Source organism: Musca autumnalis, unplaced genomic scaffold, assembly GCF_047663935.1.
Source record: "Musca autumnalis isolate F117 unplaced genomic scaffold, ASM4766393v1 scaffold_4, whole genome shotgun sequence".
NCBI lineage: Eukaryota > Metazoa > Arthropoda > Insecta > Diptera > Muscidae > Musca > Musca autumnalis.
Genome location: NW_027411977.1, coordinates 72,816,296 through 72,831,811, shown reverse-complemented (window position 1 = coordinate 72,831,811; position 15,516 = coordinate 72,816,296). Strand labels below are relative to the sequence as shown.

At 37.6% G+C, this 15,516-nt stretch overlaps 2 protein-coding genes across 47 annotated transcripts in view; both read left to right on the top strand.

The window, feature by feature from the left end:
• Window positions 1-3,101: 3,101 nt before the first annotated feature.
• Window positions 3,102-4,448, top strand: Mettl2 (methyltransferase-like protein). Of its 2 annotated transcripts, none has more exons than XM_073981106.1 (2): window positions 3,102-3,522; window positions 3,579-4,448. In XM_073981106.1, the coding sequence occupies exons 1-2, from the start codon at window positions 3,311-3,313 to the stop codon at window positions 4,384-4,386; spliced, it is 1,020 nt and encodes a 339-aa protein (XP_073837207.1). In that variant the 5' UTR covers window positions 3,102-3,310; the 3' UTR covers window positions 4,387-4,448. The 2 variants fall into 2 exon arrangements, with proteins under 2 accessions (XP_073837207.1, XP_073837206.1); XM_073981105.1 differs by having other exon boundaries at window positions 3,112-3,341.
• A 5,017-nt stretch (window positions 4,449-9,465) lies between these two features.
• Cip4 (formin-binding protein 1-like Cip4) overlaps window positions 9,466-15,516 on the top strand; it is a 278,889-nt gene continuing 272,838 nt past the window's right edge. For 6 of the 45 annotated variants that reach the window (XM_073982909.1, XM_073982896.1, XM_073982904.1 and 3 more), the window contains exons 1-2: window positions 9,517-9,782; window positions 11,153-11,559. In XM_073982909.1, the coding sequence (XP_073839010.1) occupies window positions 11,536-11,559 (24 nt within the window). In that variant the 5' untranslated portion in view covers window positions 9,517-9,782; window positions 11,153-11,535. Of the gene's footprint in view, window positions 10,462-11,152; window positions 11,560-15,516 lie in introns of all 45 variants that reach the window. The other 39 variants (XM_073982916.1, XM_073982912.1, XM_073982898.1 and 36 more) reach the window with 23 other exon arrangements.

Genomic DNA, 15,516 nt, shown 5'->3' with positions numbered 1-15,516 from the left:
AAAAATGACAGCCAACGTACTTTTAGGACAATTTTCCGGCAAATAACAACTATTATTTAGCGAAAAACCTTTTAAATGCAATATATACGGTATTATTTAGATATTACAAAAGAAATTTTTTAGTTAGGCTTTGATATTCACGAAATAGACCTTGATGACTGTCAGTTTTGCTTGTCAATGTGTACTACACTTAAAGATGGGAACACACGATCAGTTTTGACTGTCGATTTTTCGGAATTATCGATAACTGTCAAACAGTCCAGCAACCACAAAATATTTTGTGGTTGCCTGATGACTGACAAAAATGAACGGCCACACTGGCAAGCAACCGATTATTTGAGCAAAACTGACAGTCAAAACTGATCGTGTGTACTCCACTTAAAGTACACTGCTCTGTTCCAGAACTTGCAAGAAGCTACAATTTTGTACTACGATAACATTTTTTTATGTTATCGGTCTGTTCGATAACCCAAAAGTTCGTACAAACTTTTTTAACATTTTTTTATGTTATCGGTCTGTTCGATAACCCAAAAGTTCGTACAAACTTTTACAAAATGCTGTTCGATAACAAACTTGTTCAGTACCCAGCGAAAAGTTTGCATCCGCGTATGCAGTTGAATCACTACAAGTGTACGGTACATTTGTCGTTGGAGTACATCTTTTCCTATGAATTCACTTATGAATTTTACAAGAGAGCGCGCAGCTAGGATGCACTCCATTTCGCTTCCACAGCACACAGCACTCCATTTTCGATACAAATCACAACTTAAGATGCAGTGCTTTGGATTAATTTATATGCATCCTTCGGATTTCATTTTTAATCAGTCTAATACGGCGTTTATATTACAACTTTTTGCAGGGTTAACCTTCATTATGAGGATTTATTTGAAGTATATACAATGGAAATGACATTTGAAACCCAGACCCACTGGGTTAACCTTGTTATATGTAAACGGCCTATAAATATGAAATTAAAATGCAAGCATTGCGAAATATCCCAAAATAAATAAAATGCATTTTTTATTTGTGTAAAACAAGAACACAAAGAACTTTATTATACATATAAACACAAATTAAAAAAAGTTTCCATTAAATTCAATCACATTTGAGCTTACTTCCTCCGTTCTCGATTTAATCCAAGCGCATCTGATTTTCTTTTATCATCCTAAAGTTTTTTGTGTTGCCTTCCCATCACTAGTTCAGCTTTCGACATGGACTCCAACTTAACTCCATTAAAAATTTCCGTCTCGTGAATTACCGCAAAAATGTTCGCAACTTAAGTGGTTATTTCTTTATTTTATAACAAATCCTTCGAAATGTATACACTCTCGTTTATATTTTGAAGAAATGTGTAGGGATCAAACAACTGTTTTTTTTCTGTAGGGATCTCTACAGCAACTGTTTATAAAATGTATCGAACAGAGTGCATTTTTCATAACTCTGTTGTATCAAGTTTACACTTACGCTCCAAAATCCACTGGATTTCACGAAATCCTGAAATACACCCCGGTGTTTATACTTATTTTTTGTTGATTTCAAACATATCACAATTATCAAGGTAGATGCATATGTATATGTAGCTGATCGAACATGAATTTTCAAAACAATTAGTCATCAAAAAAATACGACAATATACAACTTTAAAGCTTTATTTCGAAAATTATAGTTAAAATATCAATATATCGTATTAATTGTGTATTATACTAACAAATGAAAAAATAAAAAATGATTTTATCGTTGAGACATCATAATAATAAATTCTTGTATATAAAAGTTGTGTTCAGAACCTGCAAAATATTACTACTTGCTGTAGTTTTCCCGTTTAGTGCTACAAATGCGTTCCCGTACTCCGAAATTTAGCAAGACTTGCACTTCCCTTTAAACGAAAATGGCGCTGAATAACAAACACGATCTGCTCCAGTTTTCTGCTACACAAATTTGGCATAGTAGAAAGTAGCAGCATGTTTATTTGCACCTGAATATGTTAGCTGATACGTTGATTTTGACATTTCTGGAGTTATTGCAATTTCCGTCAGTTTTCCTTTCCCGTATTTTTTAAGAAATTTGTATGGGAAAGCAATTTTTGACAATTCGCTCTTTTTTCTAACATTATCGTTAAAAAAGTACTGGAACACAATGGAAAATATCATTATAACAAAGTAACTTAATATTTTTTTCACATTGTTTACACATTTTTATAATAACATTTTTTGTTACAGCAATTGACCATCTACCTTGTTTATTGTGATACGTGAAAAGTGTTGCAACTTTTGGTACTTTTTTAAGCAAAGACAGGGTTGCATATCATTAGTACTGTGATTTCGATGTTGATTTCGCTGAAATCACGAAATGAGATGATTTCATTTTTGTATGCGAAATCATTATAAATTTTGCTTGATTCCGCTCGAAATCACGAAACACTATTGAAATCACGAAACGACGCCGAATGTAAACCAAACATTGGACTACATTGAAAGATGTTGTGAAATCATAACTCCAATTGCACAACTTCCAAAATTTTTTTCTGTGTAAAAGAGTAAAGTGGTGTACACACGATCAGTTTTGACTGTCAGTTTTGCTCAAATAATCATTTTTGTCAGTCATCAGACAACCACAAAATATTTTGTGGTTGCTGGACAATTTGACATTTATCGATATTTCCGAAATATCGACAGTCAAAACTGATCGCTTAATGACAAGTAGTTACAAGTACTTGCAAGAACTCGCAAATAATAGGCATGTTCGATAACTTCCCAAGTAAAAAGTATTTGTAAGTTCTTGCAGATACTTCTCATTTCTCTTTTACTGAACAAGTTTGTTATCGAACAGCATTTTGTAAAAGTTTGTACAAACTTTTGAGTTATCGTACAGACCTTTTTACTTGCGAAGTTATCGAACAGGCCTATTGTCAGTTTTGAATGTCGATATTTCGCAATTATCGATAACTGTCAAACCGTCCAGCAACCACAAAACATTTTGCGGTTGCATGAGGGCGAAACCAATAGCTCTGCGTGTTGCGTGTGCGTTCAAAAATACAAAATACATGTATTTCAAATTAAGAACAACAACAACAAATACATGTATTTTGTTTTTGTATTTTTGAACGCACACGCAGAGCTATAGGTTTCGCCCTAATGAATGACAAAAAAGAATGGCCACACTATCAAGCAACAACAAAGCTGTCATATACTTCTTCTTTTTATTATTGTAAACAATAATAAAAACATGTGCGACAAATCGAAGGAAGCAGCAAGTTCCTCAGAAGTGGACACAGAAAAGCGTCCTGTTTTCGGAAATCGATTCTTAACCAATGAAGATGATGTGTTTTCACATAATGCATGGTAAATATTTGAGATGTCTGGGGAATGCCGCGTTACAAAGACTGCCAAAGAGATTCTTTTCGAAACAACCAAACGAAAACGAATTGGACAACAACTTGGAGTACACAAGATACCGAAAGAAACCAGCAGGAGGGGGAAGAATATTAACTAACAAATATTTATTTAATGAATTTAATGCATGGTACAGTTATAAAAAACAGTAGCTTGACTAAACTTTTTACTTTTGCTTTTCTTTAGGGACAATGTGGAGTGGGATGAAGAACAAGAACAGCAGGCCCTGCAAGCGGTGCAGAACAACTCATCGGTGAAAATGTCCGACAGCGATAAAGCCAAATTTAAAGGAGATGCAGACAAATTCTGGGATTCTTTCTACGGTATTCATCAGAATAGATTTTTCAAGGATCGACACTGGCTCTTCACAGAGTTTGCTGAATTGGCTCCTAACACGGACATACAAGAGAGCAGACGTATATTTGAACTAGGTTGTGGTGTGGGCAACACTATATTACCTATTCTCAAATATAGTACAGAACCAAATTTAAAGGTATATGGATGTGATTTTTCTGCAAAGGCAATAGACATTTTTAGAAATCATCCGGAGTTTGATTCAAAACGTTGTGAAATATTTGTTATGGATGCCACCTTAGAAAATTGGAATGTACCATTCGAACCAGAATCGCAGGATATCATTGTTTTGATATTTGTGCTCTCTGCCATTGAGCCGAATAAAATGAAAAATGTTGCTGCAAATTGCTACAAATATCTTAAACCAGGAGGTTTAGTACTTTTTCGTGACTATGGTCGTTATGATTTGGCCCAGCTACGTTTCAAGAGTGGCAAATGTTTGGAGGATAATTTTTATGTTCGCGGCGATGGTACCATGGTGTATTTCTTCACCCAAGATGAAGTGAGAAATTTATTTACCGATGTTGGTTTCAAAGAGGAGCAAAACGTTATAGATCGAAGGCTACAGGTTAATCGAGGACGTATGTTAAAAATGTATAGAGTTTGGATACAAACTAAATACCGTAAGCCAACAGTTTAACAGCAGATTGGATTTTATGATTGTTTAGTACATAATTTAAATAAAGGACGACTACAGTGAGATGATAATCTTTGAAAATTAAAATTGTTGCTTAAATCAACGGCATCTTCTTTAGAAGATCTTACTGCCTTCTTCTACTCAAGGAAAATGCAACTACAACCACTAAATTTGTGGCCACACTGTTTGCGGGGATGAGAATGCTACAGAACATGTCTACGCGCATTTCAATCTATGCGCGATGTCCAGAGAATAAAGAGCAAGGTTCTCAAATCCCTGGCTAGGGAGAACATGGATTGCAGCGCCAGTACAAGTGCCAATTCGTGGTTAATTTTTCAAACCTTTACATTTTTAGATGGGCCGATCTTTTCGTACGTAAGCATATTATCATGCTTTGATGTTAACTTGTAGTTCATCCTACATATAATATTCCCCCAGGTGTTTCATGAAGGAACTTCATGATCTAGCCTTAATAGTACCTATTGGACACGAATTGACGACATCATGAAAACATCTGCCAGGTATGCGCCTCAGGTGGACAGCCAAACCAAAAATCAAAGCTATGTTGTTGTAACAGTGCTTCTTATTGTATGTTTGTGTGTTCGTTCTTCAGCTCAATCTGGCTATGGGCCTATCAACAGTTCTAGAAAAGTGGCTGCTTCGATGGGTTTGACCAAAGAACCACTGGAGCTAGATGAGTAGGTTTGGCAGGGCAGTTGAAGAAGTGTAGTGTGTTTTGCGGGCCCATGCCGCTTGCTATCCCGAGCGTAGTTGAGCCCAAACTACTCTGGTTTGTCCTCAGCTGCGATAGATGGGGGATGTATTCCGAGGACTTTATTCACACTATATTTCTATATGGCCTTAGCAATTGTGTCCGTGTGAATGCTACTTAAACCTGCTTGATATACCTGTTGACCTAGAGGTTCTCTTCTGTATCGTTGGACCACTTCCTCTAGAACGTGGATATCCTCTATGGTGTGCCTGGGTGTCTCGGGCCTACCCACCAGATGGTGGTAGGGATGGCACTCACGGTAACACCCGAGCAAGTACTGCAACGAAAGCATCTCATTGTGTTGCTGTACTGGAAGAATCTTTGCCTACTCATGTAGATGGTCCACTGAAGACATAAGGAGGCGCCGCTGTTGCTGTTCTCTGGACGGCATTCTGAAAAGTTTGAATCTTATTCCATTGCGTATCACATAAATTCAGGGACCAAACTGGCACCGCATAGCTTGCCACAGACCGACCTATGCGTTATATGTGGTCAAGAAGGTTTATTTATCTGCACAACAAGGACCTTGTTCCTACATTTAAGTTTTTCGCAGACAGCTGCGGTATGCGCGTTTGAAGTGAAAGAAGTGTCGAATGTGACCCCTAGAATTTTGGGGCAGTTTGTGGTCGGAAAACTGCCACGACATTCAACTCTCTTCCAAACTGCGCCGTCCATGTGGTGAACAGAGTGGCCGTAGATTTATTGGTGATATCTGCATATTCCGCGCGTTGAAAATGGTGGTAAGTCCGGTCAAATTGGAGTTCTGTCTTTCACAAATGTCATCAGGGAAGTTACCTGACGCCAGGATCGTGCAATAATCCTCATAATACAGAAATTAAACGGTTCCGAAGATATCATCACCATCACTGTTCTACCAAACGGCGGTCTCTGGTTGAGTTCTCGACAAATATGTGTGGAGATGGCGTGCAGTGCAGCTTACGGAATTCATGCTGATGATGGGGAACTGGATAGCTATTCCTGAAGCTGGGTAGGACTAAGGTCTCATGGGTCTTTGCTGCGGGTAAACAAAGCGAAATCGGCTTGTACGATTCACTTTTGCAGGCATCCTTGCCTGGCTTCAATAGCGTGACCACCCTGTCCATTTTCAAGACTTCGGGAACAATGAGGGTGGCAAGCGACCATCAGGGACCAACGCTTTGGATGATTTAGCGTTCCTGATGGCATTTCCAGCATCATCCATTGTAAATTGTGGTGGTTCTCGGCAGGAAGAGATACGATGCTACGTAGTACTCTCTGCTCGATCACTCCCGGATTTCATTGCAAAAAATTCATGAAATTATGCGTCCCTGGTATGTCCCGGTATACACTAGAGTGATTGTTCTTAGATCGAATTCCATACTAAAGTCATTTTATGAAATTGCTGTAGACGCAATTTCGTTGTCTTCTTCATTATAAGTGGGCCAGTTAATTGAAGCTGTAGATCAGTTTATGATAAAATGGTAGTAGCTCCAATTTATATATATGTACATTTTATCACCAAATAGTCAAAGTCAGAGTTCATCCACAAAAAAAATTTATAAAGAGATGGTGGTGTTTCAGCACGGAGTTTAATTAACAATTGTCCTTCACTCCGGTGACACGCTCCACAGCATAAAAGAAATCACTTTATGAGGATTTATTTGAAGTTTGCGCTATGGAATTGACATTTGAAACCCAAACCCAGTGGGTTAATCCGGTTAAGTGTTGCTCTCACTCTCTTGGAGAGTATTGCTTGTGCTTGGTTTACATTTACTAAATCCACTCGATTTCAAATGTCAATTCCATTGGTTAAACGTCAAATGAAAGCCAATGGATTTCTACTATGTTTACATTTACGAAATCCACTCGATTTCATCTGTCAATTCCTTTGTGTATACGTCAAATGAAAACTCGTCTGAAATCGATTGGATTTCATTTGACGTTTGAGTAATGGAATTGACAGTTGAAATCGAGTGGATTTCGTAAATGTAAACATAGTATTCATATGTGATTTCATTTGACCTTTGAGCAATGGAATTGACAGTTGAAATCGGGTGGATTTCGTAAATGTAAACCTAGCATTGGTTTATATTACGAAATCCACTCGATTTCAACTGTCAATTCCTTTGCGTATACGTCAAATGAAAACTCATCTGAAATCCATTGGATTTCTTTTGACGTTTAGGCAATGGAATTGACAGTTGAAATCGAGTGAATTCGGAAATGTAGACTATACCCTTATAACATGATTAAGAGCATTATCTCGATTTATTTGACATATACTGTGTGAAAATGACAACTTAAATCGACTGGATTTGTTAAATCCACCATAGTCTAAATCCACAATAGTCTACTATGTCCGTGTTTAGACGTTCAAACTGGAATGGCAAATTTTCTTATTAATTTATTTTAAAATTTCCTTGCAGTTTAAACACGCAAATAATGTTTGTATTAAATTTAGTCGAAGGTCACACTAGAGCGGTTTCATTGAAACTTTTAGGTATTTATAGATCGAGTTCCCCACCACAGCAACTTTATGATATCACTCTACTGTGAAACTCGAATTAGGAACCCTTGTTTTCATGAAATTGTTTCAATGAAACACTCTAGTTTGATCATTCAAAGGAAATACTATGGCGATAATGCTAATGGAAATTTAATTAAAGTTCATTAAAAATTAAATAAGTACATACATATGTATAAGTTTACTATTAATTTTTACAGCTAATTTCTTGTTCAATTTTTATTTTTCATCACAAAAGTCTTTAATTCAAACGTATGCGTTGTTTATTTGCCGGCGGAGAAAATAAAATGAAAGAAAATGTAAAAAATCTGCAAAGAATAAAGAAACAAAGCAGAGTTTGCGAGTACAGGGGCTGGATTCTTGTTCTATGAAAATTTGAAATGAAAAATATTTCCTTTATAATTTTTTTCATTTGACAATTTTTTCAGGGATGTGTGTACACCCTCTTATTCCTCTCTTCGCCCTTGCCCATAAACTCAATTTTCTTTCCCATTAACTTTGAACGTCCAAACACCCAAAAGAAGGCCGAGCAAATTTCGAACTGATTTTCCCTTTTCTTTTTTATTCTTTTATCAGAAGTAAAGGGCTGTTTACACCATCTATCAATGTCATATGAGCTGCCATTTCTTTCACCCATTCGACATTCTCTATGTTTGTCAAAATTGACGTCATCCATACAACTTTCAATTTGTGCGTTCATACCTGCAAGTGTTATTTTCGTATGACATAACCTAAAAATATAAAAACAGCTGTTTTTGTCATTATTTGACCAATCGATCTGAAAATAACATTATAAACGCCATTTATTTACTTTAATGAATATTTAAATATACATACCTTTCCATTTTCTTTTTTAAAAGATTTTGTTTTTCATTTTTTGTTTGAGAATGTCAGAAAACAGCTGATAAATTTATGTTTACATACGAGAATGCCGTATCAAATAGAGCGCTCCCTAAATGAAAAATTTACATATGAGTTGCCAAATCATTTTGATAGATGAAAATTTTCATAGTGGTTACACTATGTGTACAACATTCGCAGGTAGAAAATTTGGCATCTCATACGACATTGATAGATGGTGTAAACAACCCTTAAGCAAGGTAAGCAGGCAAGGCAGCTTATGTACGCAGCCCTTTATACCCCGGTTACACTTAACCGGATAAACCCAGTGCGGTTGGATTTCAAATGTCAATTCCATAGTCCCGGTCCACAATAGCGTCAATTTCATTAAAAAAATTCATGAAATTAGGTGTTCTTAAATCGAATTCCCCACTACAGCAATTTTATGATTTTACTCTACTATGGACGTCGATCTAGAGACGTATAATTTCATATCAAAATTTCAATGAAATTCTGTAGTGTGGCCCGGGACATAGCGCAAACGTCAAATAAATCCTCATGAAGTGGGGTTAACCTGGCAAAAAAAAACTCTAATGTAATGCTTGGATTACATTTACGAAATCCACTCGATTTCAACCATGGCACAATTACCCAGGTAGTGGCATCGTCAAATTTTGAAATTTTTTTTTATAAAGGGATTTGACTTTTCATATTCGATCAACTGTTGTGATACCACTACCTGGTACTTCTGCCATGATTTCAACTGTCAATTCCATTGCTTAAACGTCAAATGAAATCCAACGGATACACAAAGGAATTGACAGTTGAAATCAAGTGGATTTCGTAAATGTAAACCAAGCATAACCGTACTATTTATGTGTTTCACTACTACCACGAACGTAATTTGCGTTACGTTTGATTAACTTGACAAAACTACAACCCTGCAGTGCTGCATTTTATGGTTACTGGGTAGTCGAAAAACAAAAATGGAATCCAAAAGTAATTGCTGGGTGCAAGAGAGAATGGTTGTTTTTTGTTCTCTGCATTTCAATTGTAATTTTATCCAATTTTTTCAATTTACTTTGAATCTTCGAACTGACTGTAAACGCGTGAAACACGGTCGAGAGGTGCAAGAACGTCCGACGGCGCACAGCCCGAAAAACAAAACGAAACCGATAACCGATTAATCATCAATTTTCCCACTTGTGTGTGATTTTTGTCAAAAATTTTCCACAGTATAAAAATTTACGGACGGGGTAAAAACTGTGCGAAATCTTCTTGAATGTAAGCAGTGTTTTTAACCAAAACAGGAATAACAAAAACCTTCCGTGTGAATTGTGTAGCTTTGTGATTAGAAAAAAAAAAATAATTGAATACAAGCAATACATAAAATCCATGCACAAAAATTAATGGTACTGGAAAACGGTGTCGTCTGCAAGTAGTTTGTTTTCTGTTTCTACTGTTTCTTGGAGGCCCCTTAGCCATAGATGTCTGCCATACTTTAGTGTCTACAACATATTGCAAAAAATACTTTTCTAGAAATAAAAAAAAGTTGGAAGCTTTGATATTGATTAGTGCAAAAATAACAAAAAGTGAAACGTTGTTTTTAAACCAAAACAAAATGAGAAAGCTACAATAACGACAACAATGAATAGTGTTAATTAAACAAATAAAGTTATAACAGATAGAGAGATGAGATGATGAAGTACATACAACACCCATTTTTTCCAACGAAAAGTTGGCAGACATAAACAACAGACATACGAAGATCTGGTTAATATAAAAAAGGGCAAGAAAACTAAGAAAACTGCAGAAGAAAAACAAAAAACATAGTGATTAAAAAAAGATACAATAAAAACAGAGCAGTGATATTGTGCAATTGTTGTTTGTGTGTTTGCTGTTGTTGGTTTTTGTTGCTGCCCGATGTCACACAGAAATTAGCTTCGGGATTTCAATTTGCAACGTTCGTCGCGTCTTTTTTTGTATATTTGACGTCACAGAGACGGAAGAAGAACATTGAGAAAAGGAGAATGATGCAGACAGCACCCAAAAAATGTGGAGGCCAGAAATTTAAATAGTTTGGGGCAAACATCTACTATCAACATTTATTTCAACAGAACCTCTTTGCATTGTATAAAATGTTTGACTTTAAATTCATCTTCCACTTTGTGGATCATTATTAATTTTTGTTTCATTAAAACTCCATTAAAAAGTTCCGCTGAAAACGAACAATATTAAGCATTAAATTATGTTTGTGGCCACTGACGACCGTCTAAAAAGAGTTAAGATGGTTTCTCTTTGACTTCTCGTTGCATTCAAGAGATCGTCAGTTGTTTTCTTACCTGTTTCTTCTATTCTATAATTCCTACCTAGAAGCCATCAATACCCACATTTACTTACCTGTTTGCCCCTTTCAGTTCTTTTGAGCCGTCTTATGCTCCCTTGTTCTTCTCATTGTATTTGTTTGCATTTCAGTATTCGGTTTTTTATTATTAATCATTTCTTATATTTTTTATCTTCCGTCTCTGTGTATGAGTGCCGTGTCGCGTTTATTCGGAACCGTGTATGTGTTTAACTTTTCCTCAACTACAAATTGTTAAATTAATTGAAATTTATTTTTGTTGTTTTTCTTCTTCTCCGTCGTCATACAAAAGAAGTCTGTGGTTGACTCCCTGCTCTCAACAATCCCGCAAACAAACGATCATAAATCGAGTCATTCATTTTTAACTGCAGAAAATAGCCGCTTTTATATTTGTTGTTGTCGTCGTCTGACAAATACGTAACAGTGTTGCCAACCAAATTTGTGTTTGGCCTATTGAAATTATAGAGAGTGAGAGAAAATATAAACGTCAGCTTGCAACAAAAAATAGAAATTGAAAAAGGAAAACAATCAAAACAAAACATTAAAGAATTTGTCTGCTGTTAACCAAGTGGATTAAAACAGCAGCTCCAACGCGTTCTCCTGTACATTTTCTTCTTTGGTGGATTATATTAAAAATCTGTAAAACTGGCGGAGGAGACGGCAGAGAATTCCAACATGAGTTGGGGTACTGAATTATGGGTAAGTTGAACAATAAAAAAAGGGGTTATCTATTTGTATTTTGATTGATTATTATTACTTAATAGGTATGTAAGACATTAGTTGGAACTTTATTGTGGCCTATCAAAAGAAAGGTGAAATGTAGAAACACAAGAAAAACCAATAGCCAGAGAGAATTGCATGAAGTTAATTTCTATAAAAGAGCAGGGATTTTTTGGCTTATCCTAGCACTATTGGAAAGTATGTATGTTATTGTTGCTGCTGCTGACGCCTTTCTGCTCCTAAAGCAAGGGGTTCAAGTTATGTTTGAGACCGCTCTCAAACCTAAACAATTTTCAAAACAGTTATAACACAAAAGTTTTTCAAATCACATAGCCGTAATGTGGAACAACATTTGCGGAATTGGTGCTTTTATTCATAGCCAGCATACTACTCCGAGCTTTAAAGATCCAAGCATCTTATGAACAGAGAAGAGACCACACTGATTTTGGGGTTACATGTGAGAATGCTATCCAAACCTGTTTAATAGACTTGCTGAAGTATGGATTTCCTCTTATATATCTCTCTAGATCATGTAGATACCTCCCGACATGTCTGTGTGCTGTGCAGAAAGAATCTCCTCATGTAGATGGTCCACAGAATACATTAGGAGGCACCCTGTTCCAGTTCTTAGGACGGCATTCTATTTGGCTTACATATTTTTCATCGCGTTACACTTATATTTACGGACCAGACTGGAACCGCTTAGTTTACTATAGACGGACCTATCGCGTTATATATGGTCAACAAGGGTTTTTGGTCTGAATCCAAAGTGCTGCCGGCTAGGGACCTTGTTGCTACATTCCAGCCTGTCGCAAATAACTGTGGCATTTGCGAACTACGTGAACATGTCGTCGCAAAAAAAAGTGGCATGTGCGAACTTCGAGAACATGCTGTTGAATTTTAGTGGTAGAAATTCTGCTGTCATCAACAGTACATCTCAGCTCAGTGGTCATCTCCGCAGTACATGTAGTAAACAAGAGTGGCGGTAGATTTAGCGGCTGATATTTGCATATTCTTCGATCGGAAAAAGGGGATGGGATCAGTCAAATAAGAGTTCACAAATGTCATCAGGGAAGATACCTAACGCCAATACGTAACGATCCCAATGCCGCCTGGAGGGGGTGGAGTACAGGAGAGGTAGACGTTAAACTGTTCCGGAGATATCTCACCACCTTGGGGAACTGCCTGTTACTCTCTACGGGCCATGAACTTGTTGTTCCTGAATTCCACGTAGGCTGGCGTCCATACATATAATTGTTTATGCACCGTTTCAAACTTAGCCGGAGGGTAGTCTGCCAAATACACTCAAACAGCGTGGAGTGCTTGGCAGTATCAAAGTCAAGTGCCACCAACACTGTCGTATCGCATGGCTTGTTCTGGTTGAATCTTCTACTAATATGTGTGGAGATGGTGCGCAACGCTATTGTTGTGCTATGCTGCTTACGGAGCCCATGTTTATATACAGCAACTGGGTAGCTTTTTGTGGAGCTGTGGGAGAGTAAAGCCTCAAGAGTCTTTGCAAATGGCGACAAAAGTGAAATCGGTCTGTAAGATTTACCTTTGCTGGCATTCTTGCCTTGCTTCAGTAAGGTACCACCCTGTTGCCTATTTCCTGCCCTTGGGTCCCGATGTAAGTTTCAGCTCCCCAACTTTGGTGATAACAAGGATTGGCTCGACGAAGCTGGCCACGCATTAGATCAAAGCGTTTGATACGGTCAGCCATGCTAGGCTGTTCGAGGATATCAATAATACTACTCTCCGGCCTTGTCTGAAACGCTGGGTCATCAACTATTTGTGTGGTTGCCAGTCATACGTGGAATTCAGAGACAGGAAGTCCAAACCCCGTAGAGTAAAGCTGGGAGTTCCCCAAGGAGAGGTGATATCTCCGAAACTGTTTAACCTCTACCTCTCTGCAATTCCACGCGCTCCCTACGGCATTGAGTTAATTACGTACTCGGATGATTGTACACTCATGGCGTCAGGACCCAACATCGGTAACGTTTGTGACAGGCTAAATGCCTATCTCATTAATCTTGTAGAGTTTTTCCAAGCGAGGAATATGAAAATATCCACCACTAAGTCAACAGCCACTGTTCACCACATGGACGGCGCAAATGAAGCTCCCACTGAATGTGCAGGTCGACGGTGCAATTATTCCGACCTCAAACTACCCCAAAGTACTAGGGGTCACATTCGATAGCATGTATAAACCGTCCCAGCATACTACAGTTTTCTGCGATAAGCTGAGAAACAGGAACAAGGTCCTCAAGTCCCTAGCCGGGCAGCACTTGGGGTGCGAATAAAGAAACCTTGTTAACCACATACAACGCGATAGGTCGGTCTGTGGTAAGCTATGCGGCGCCAGCGTGGTTTGCTAACGTAAGTGATACGCAATGGGATAAACAACAAATCTGCCAGAATGCTGCCCTGAGGTCAGCTACAGGGTGTCACCTCATGTCTGCAGTGGATCATTTACATGAGGAGACCGAGATCCTTCCTGTGCGTCGACACAACAGAATGTTGACGATGCAGTACTTGCTTGGATGCTATATGCAAGACCACCCAAATCCTCCCTAACTTGCCGGGGGGGGTTCAGGCATATCCACCAGGTGGTGGGATATGCCTGAACCCCCCCGGCAAGTTAGGGAGGATTATCGAGATCTGGAGAGAGAGGTCCAAAGATATGAAAGAGAACCTCTAGATCAACGTGCATACCAGGCAGATTTAAGGGACATTCACACTGATGCGGTTGCAGAGGCTCTGGCAGCCTCTCTCTCTCTCTCTCTCTTTGGATGAATCCTATTCAGGTGGCGTCCTTTCTGAACTTGGAGCTGGAGGCATAGCCGAATCAATAAAATAAAGATTTATTTGTAGAAGCTGCTACAACAACAACAACGCTTGCTAGTCCCGCCGCCTGACGGTTCTTGCAACAAGTTTTTCTTACGGGCCTTGTCAAAACGGCGCATTTTTTTGGGCAAGTCCATACTTCCGGACATGGTGGCCCAAAGCTCCACTCTTTCGGGGACTTTCCACACAAAGTTTGGACTTGTTAAGGAACTCCTCTGGGATCGTTTTTAAATTTTTTTACAAAATGTTTTGTATGCGGTCCTAGTTACGACGGTACAATTTTTTTGAGGGCAAGTCCATACTTCCTGAGAAATTGTCCCAAAAACTAAAAAACCCTATAGGTCGGAGGCGAAGTATATCTGTCGGCACAGAATTGTAATAGTTTAGGTAGTGAAAACAAGTAACAGAGTGTTGAGAATACTCTGAAAAATTTGTTTTTCTTTCGACTATTGCAGGTGAATGAACAATTTTAATTCGAGTTAAAGAAACCACCATTCTCCACGCAGTCTTTTTTGATAACGGAACATTTATACAATAAAAAAAAAACTACCCCAATTGCATTCTGATACCCCGACAACAATGAACTGCTCTCATTCAATAAAATATTTCGAGGGTTAAATTATAAATAACTGTTCAGAAAAAAATGGTTATTCAGAATCGAAAATAGAACTATGTTCTCATAAATTTAAGGGTTTGTTGAATAAACTGTCAATTGGAAAGAGATAAAATTTAGTTGAGGGATGTTACTATGGTGCTGAAGCCAAAATGTTTCCACCAACTATTGTGGGTGTTTTATTTTTTGATTGTTTTTTTTGTCCATAATAAGAAATAAAAAATAAACATTACGCAATTCTTATTCAAGCCAAATTTGAAATTGGTTAAAAAGAAATAAACAAAAAAATCTTCAAATTTTTGCCTTAATAAATATTTGGCTTATAAATCATATATTCAGCACAAGAAGAACACAACTCACAACATGTTTTAATCATTTTTTTTTTTATAAATAATACATATGTATGTATGTAGTTTTTGTATATGTAAATCAACATACGAACATATGTGCCTTACTGCTGCTGCTGGCCGGTATGG